The sequence below is a fragment of the Glycine soja genome, chromosome 16 (genome assembly GCF_004193775.1).
Source record: "Glycine soja cultivar W05 chromosome 16, ASM419377v2, whole genome shotgun sequence".
NCBI classification, from domain to species: Eukaryota; Viridiplantae; Streptophyta; class Magnoliopsida; order Fabales; family Fabaceae; genus Glycine; species Glycine soja.
Window position 1 is genome coordinate 1,830,806 of NC_041017.1, and position 6,000 is coordinate 1,836,805.

At 35.8% G+C, this 6,000-nt stretch overlaps 1 protein-coding gene across 5 annotated transcripts; it reads left to right on the plus strand.

Moving 5' to 3' along the window:
* The first annotated feature begins 989 nt into the window (after positions 1–989).
* LOC114391123 (GRF1-interacting factor 3-like) lies at positions 990–4,791 on the plus strand. 5 transcript variants are annotated; one of them, XM_028352115.1, is made up of 6 exons: positions 990–1,147; positions 1,247–1,357; positions 1,536–1,622; positions 3,535–3,611; positions 3,944–4,028; positions 4,106–4,559. In XM_028352115.1, exons 3-6 carry the CDS (start codon positions 1,545–1,547, stop codon positions 4,496–4,498), a joined length of 633 nt encoding a protein of 210 aa, XP_028207916.1. In that variant the 5' UTR covers positions 990–1,147; positions 1,247–1,357; positions 1,536–1,544; the 3' UTR covers positions 4,499–4,559. The 5 variants fall into 5 exon arrangements, with proteins under 5 accessions (XP_028207916.1, XP_028207917.1, XP_028207919.1 ...); XM_028352116.1 differs by having other exon boundaries at positions 1,247–1,354; positions 1,525–1,622; positions 4,106–4,498; XM_028352118.1 differs by having other exon boundaries at positions 1,247–1,354; positions 1,534–1,622; positions 4,106–4,498.
* The last annotated feature ends 1,209 nt before the right edge of the window (positions 4,792–6,000 follow it).

Below are 6,000 nucleotides of genomic sequence, written 5' to 3' on the forward strand. Positions count from 1 at the left end.
TGAAGTTTACTTGCTACCTCCTAACACACTAATTCTAAACAACAATTGTATGAGGCAGCTTCTGTCAAAAATAATAAAAGTTTTTGTCCAATGATCAAACCACGAGTTCAACATAAAAACAAGTGAACATCAAACTAGCCTGCATGCGACTGGGTTTAATTTGACTCTTCAGCCCGTTCAATTTGTGTAGCCCAACAACCCAATCATTAGGAGCCTACTATTGACACCTCCACTTTTGTTATTCACACTCCCAATTAAGTAGACTTACATATCTACCCCCACCCATTCTCCTACTCCCTCCCCCTCCGTTTATATTTTTATTGATATGATCTAATTGAAGAAAAATTTCAATCTAAAGTTGATTTAGAAAAAAAAAATTATCCAATTAACAATTAATAAATTGTGTAATAATTTATGTAAGTTATATCGATATAATTTGATATTTTTTTATATTTCTTGTGTTCCTTATTCTTAAATGAGCTCCTAATAAAATTTCAAATTTCCTCTAGTGAATGCTCTAGCAAAAACGAAACTTAATTCATTAACCATGCCCTCTTTCTTCTCTATTATTATAATCATACAACCATTTGCAAAAGTGCAACAAAGGCAATGAAGTGCCACTCATTCATCCTTCCATCAAAGATTAATAGCTCTATTTTTTACATTACTAACTTGTACGAAGCTACACATTTGGATAATAACGTATTACTACTATATAATATTCCATGACAAAAAAATAAAACAACTCTTCCCTAATTAACACATTGGAATTCAAACTAAAGTGTGTGAGCCCCAGCTTTAAATCCCTGCAAAATTAAAATTGGGCTTTGAATAGAGTGGTACTTGAATTCATCAAGGACCCACTTTGCCCCAAAAAAAACTAAACACAATAAATAAACATCTTGTGCTTATCCCATATTGATGTTGTGGTGCAACACAACAGTACAATACAATACAATGGTCCGAACCGGGTTCGAAACGCAGCACGAGCAGCAACAACAGTCAAACTCAAAACAGTGGGAATGCGAAGACCTATAAATAGCGAACACTTGAGCCTTGTCTTTGTTAGTTTGGAATTGGAACTACCGAAAGCCGAACCTTAAACACAAACGCCAAATCTAGCAACTATTGAGTTTTGTTTTCTTTGGTTGGTATTATTTTTTTTTATTTGACACTGCCAAGTACTAAACTAACCTTAATCTATTCCTTTGTTTTTTATGTTGTTTGCTTTGTCTTCAAATTCCAGAAACATCGTGTGCACAGTACCCCAGAAGATCGAACAAGGATCTCCACGAAGACAAACCTCTGTTCTCAACTGTGTTTCTTTACCTCTCACCTACTTTCAGACCATACCCAGGTCCTCTTTCTCTCTCTTTCTACCAAGTTTTTGTCTTTTCCCCTTTTTATTGAGGGTTTGTGTAACATTTTTTCATCTGGGGTTTGGGGTTTGAGAACTGTTGATGATTGTGGTGATTTTGGGGGAATTAGGGTTTTTTCTTTTTCTTTTTTTAATTACTTTCTGTTAGATTGACTAGGCTGAGAAGATGCAGCAGACACCGCCTATGATTCCTATGATGCCTTCGTTCCCACCTACGAACATAACCACCGAGCAGATTCAAAAAGTATGCCTTTTGCTGTTTTAATTCACTGTTTTCCTCATAGATTTCTGAAATTAGTTTAAGGTTTTCATGGTTTGTTCTGGGTTCATTATTATTATTGTGATTTTCAGTAAGTTTTTGCTAATAGCAAAAAGTTTGTTAGTGTGTTATTAGCATATCTCTTATTATTATTTTGTTGTTGTTCTGGGAGTTGGGAGGTGACACTTGTTCTATATGAAGTGAGAATGAATTGGGATTTATGATAATCCGCGATAAATGATATCACTTTTGGTTTAATTCATTATTTATCTTTTGCTTATACTATCCACGATAAGAGCCAAGTTCTAGCACTTAGGTCATTTCAAATACAAAGCTCAAAATCACAACTAATGAATATAAAGACAAAGGAGTGACAATTGTCTCGGATAATTCCTTGCACACCAAAAACTGCAGAACAAGCCAAGTAGGCATAAAAGTTGCATCTGACATTGCGATTTTAATCGGTTTGTTCTTTAAGCTGTTGGTTTACTCAATGTTTGAGTACCACCTAGAACTACAAGTGTATTGTCTGGTATCATTAATAACTGGATTAGCATCTTGTATCTCTGAGAACCATATTTGTTTATCTTGTGTTGTTTATTTCAAGTTATGATTTAGGTTTTCCTGATGTCTAGTGGAGTATGCTGATTATTTTTCAGTGGCCTAAAGGCATATCTTAATAAATTTATACCACTCATTGACAATTTGTCCTGAACTTATTGAACTAGCTGCATCATAGTTTGTATGGGTATTAAGAAGTGGCAACCTTATTCAAATATTTAGATGGGCTGATTGTGTGATAAGACCCCTATCTTGAGAACCTACTATAAATTGGAGTCCTCTGCAATGTGTCTAATTTAATAAAGACAGACATCTTCCATAGACACCTGAGCAGCAAACCTTTGGAAAGCGCTCTACTTTGTTTTTCTACACGGAACATGTTTAGATTCCAGCTAGCAAAGGAGATGATGGTAGAACTTTCTTTTTTTTCCACTTTGCCAGTAATGCTTAGATCGCCTATTTGATTTGTTGCATAGGCTCTTTTTTCCCCCTTTCTTTTCCTCTTTGGAAAAGGTCCATTAGTTATTACAAAATAGTGTAGTTTTAGTTTGCAGCATAGGCTCTTTATTTTACTCTAGCCTTTAAAAGGCTAGGAAATTCAAGTTCATAAATTGAAAAGCTCATCTTAAAGTGGGTTGGCTGCATGGATATAAAAGTCATGTATAGAGTAATGCCCATTTCTCCATTTAATTATTTCACAGAAAGTTTTCTTTCAGTCTTTATACTCTTTTATCTTTCAGTTTTTTTGGATATCCTAGGGTCAGGATGTTTTAAAAAATATTACAAGTCAAACATCAATCCTAGAGTTGTCAATATAACCCATGAATCCTTTAACTAGTTAACTTATAGTTTGCTGGCAGCAAATAATTGAGTTTGCACATACCTGTTGATTTACCATAGTATGATTTGGGTCTTAATTAAACAACCAGAAACAAGTAGGCTGTTGATTGGACTATAGGTCTATAGCAATGCACATAATTTTTTTATGTTGGGTGAATCAATTTTTATTTATCATAGTCCAAAAAGCTGTCACAACAATCAGATGGCTAAACGACAGAATCTGGGATCCCAGGAATCCTTCATGATACAGGATTCTTTCAAGATTTAGAAGTTGGGTATCAGCACCAAACTTAAGTAATGGTATTGATGCACATTGGACTTCTTCTATAGTATCCTTGATCCATGAAGAAATCTATAGTCATGAAATGAAATTGTTCATTTATCCTGTATGTATTAGGCCATTTTCAGAATAGAATATTGATACACATTTTTTTTGTCCCCTTCATAATTATCACTTCACACAATTTAAATGATATGAAACCTTGTCATGTTGCAGTACCTTGATGAGAACAAGAAGCTGATTCTGGCAATATTGGACAATCAAAATCTTGGAAAACTTGCAGAATGTGCCCAGTAAGTGACCTCTAAATTCTGTATGCATGCTATTGTTAGTATTGATGGTTGGTCTGATTTAATATATTAGTTGATTATCTCTTTTCCCCCTGATCCAGTGATCCCTAACATTTTTACATGTGTATAATGGATGAGGCTATTAACAATTGCTCATTCACTTTTTCACTAACTTCAATTGCTTGGCAATTTACAGTTATATGATTTTTTATGGTCTTTATTTCTGAATAATGATGTATCCCAGTCCTTACCTATTTGTTAGCAATTTCTCTGAGGTATTTTCGCGTACTTGGCACTAGTTTTATGTAATAGTTGATGATGGTTTGTTGCCTTAGGTACCAAGCTCAGCTTCAAAAGAATTTGATGTATTTAGCTGCAATTGCTGATGCCCAGCCTCAAACACCAGCCATGCCTCCACAGGTAAAAGTAGAGCATTGCTGGTCGGTCCCTTGGAAGTCTTATCTGTTTCCCTTAACATTGATTTGACTGCCTCGCAGATGGCACCACACCCTGCCATGCAACCAGGATTCTATATGCAACATCCTCAGGCTGCAGCAGCAGCAATGGCTCAGCAGCAGCAGCAAGGAATGTTCCCCCAGAAAATGCCATTGCAATTTGGCAATCCACATCAAATGCAGGAACAACAGCAGCAGCTACACCAGCAAGCCATCCAAGGTCAAATGGGACTGAGACCTGGAGGAATAAATAATGGCATGCATCCAATGCACAATGAGGGCGGCAACAGCGGTGGTCCACCCTCGGCTACCGGTCCGAACGACGCACGTGGTGGAAGCAAGCAAGATGCTTCTGAGGCTGGAACAGCTGGTGGAGATGGCCAAGGCAGCTCTGCAGCTGCTCATAACAGTGGAGATGGTGAAGAGGCAAAGTGACATTTTTTTATGTGCTTTTCATGAGATACATATGACTGTTGATAGTAGGTTTTTCTTTAAAGGTAGGACTAGTGTGATCTGATGACCTTTAATAGGTCGACCAAAGGACAAAAGGGCTTCTCTTGTTTGATAGATTAGGTAGTTTGTGTTGTTAGAATTTTGGCACAAAGCAAGTTTGCATCAACTGAAACTGCTGGTGCCTCAACATACTGTACTCGTCACTGGAAGGTCTAAGCATGTGTTATTTATGATCACCTAAATAGCTTGCTGGTTTTTAACAATTTTTCATTGCAGTTTGTTGTGGTCATATAAACAAAAAAAAAAATGCTTGTTTTTGGTAATTCTGCTGGATTCTAGGCGTCAATTGAAACGTGAAATGCAGTGGATGGATTCTCTGTCTGAATTTAGTTCAGGTCTATTCTTCATTAGGCCCTGAACTTGCAATTCAGGAACAAGTACTTTGAGCTGCTGCTAAAGGATATTTGCCTTTATTACAGTTATTATTTTGAGATTGATTTTTACTTTGCTGGTGTTGGTTGTGATTTATTGTGTGATCAATTAGAGCTGATGGACCTGCAATGAAGGTTGGTCCAGTCCTAAAGTTAGGACTCATCCCACAAGACGTGAGTTCAAATTCTGCTATTGATATGAATTTGTAAGTATTTTTTCAAAGCGCTTGAAGCGTAAGGCCTGTCTTAAATTTTTACTTATAAAAAAATTAGGTGATGGACATCTAACCATAAGATGAATAATATACAATTTCATTCTCTAAAATGGCAACTTGTGTAGATTTGATCCCTGAAATTTTGTAGGTGCACAACTTAGTCTTAAAATTTGTCAATTTTATGCCAAGTTTGTCTTTATCTGGAAATTTTATAACTCTAGGGTGTGATAATTTAGATTTTGAATTTGTTAACTTTTATTATAAAATTTAGTTTTCAAATTGAATTAATTGTACGCTGGAAGAATTAAATGGCATAAAGTTTGACCGTTTTGTGGTCTAATTGTACACATGCAAACTTCTAGGGGTTAAATCAACAAATGATATCACATTTATGGACGGACTTGTTTATACTATATCTTCATTTACTCGGTGTATTTAACGAAGCAAATAATGATTCACTCATAGAGGACTTTTGAAATGTCATCATGGAATATGAAATAGCCATGTGACATGTATGGTTGAATTAAATGGAGAATGTAGGATGTACTCAAAGTAGAAACAGTAGGATGGGTGAAATGAATAACGGGGTGGTCCATGACTCTCAAAAGAGGAGCAAAGAAAAAAATTGGTAGATATAGTAGCTGGGATTTTTTTTCCCCTCAAAATTTGTCATAGCCGCATATGGGGATATTATAAAAACGAGTGGGATACAATTTTCACACTCTGGTGTCTTTGGTTGGTGGTGGGATAAGATGTTGACTTAGATTCAAACTAAATAATTATGAAAATTGATATTTTGATTCTGATTAATGCAATTTCATGACTAAGCCTAGTGGAA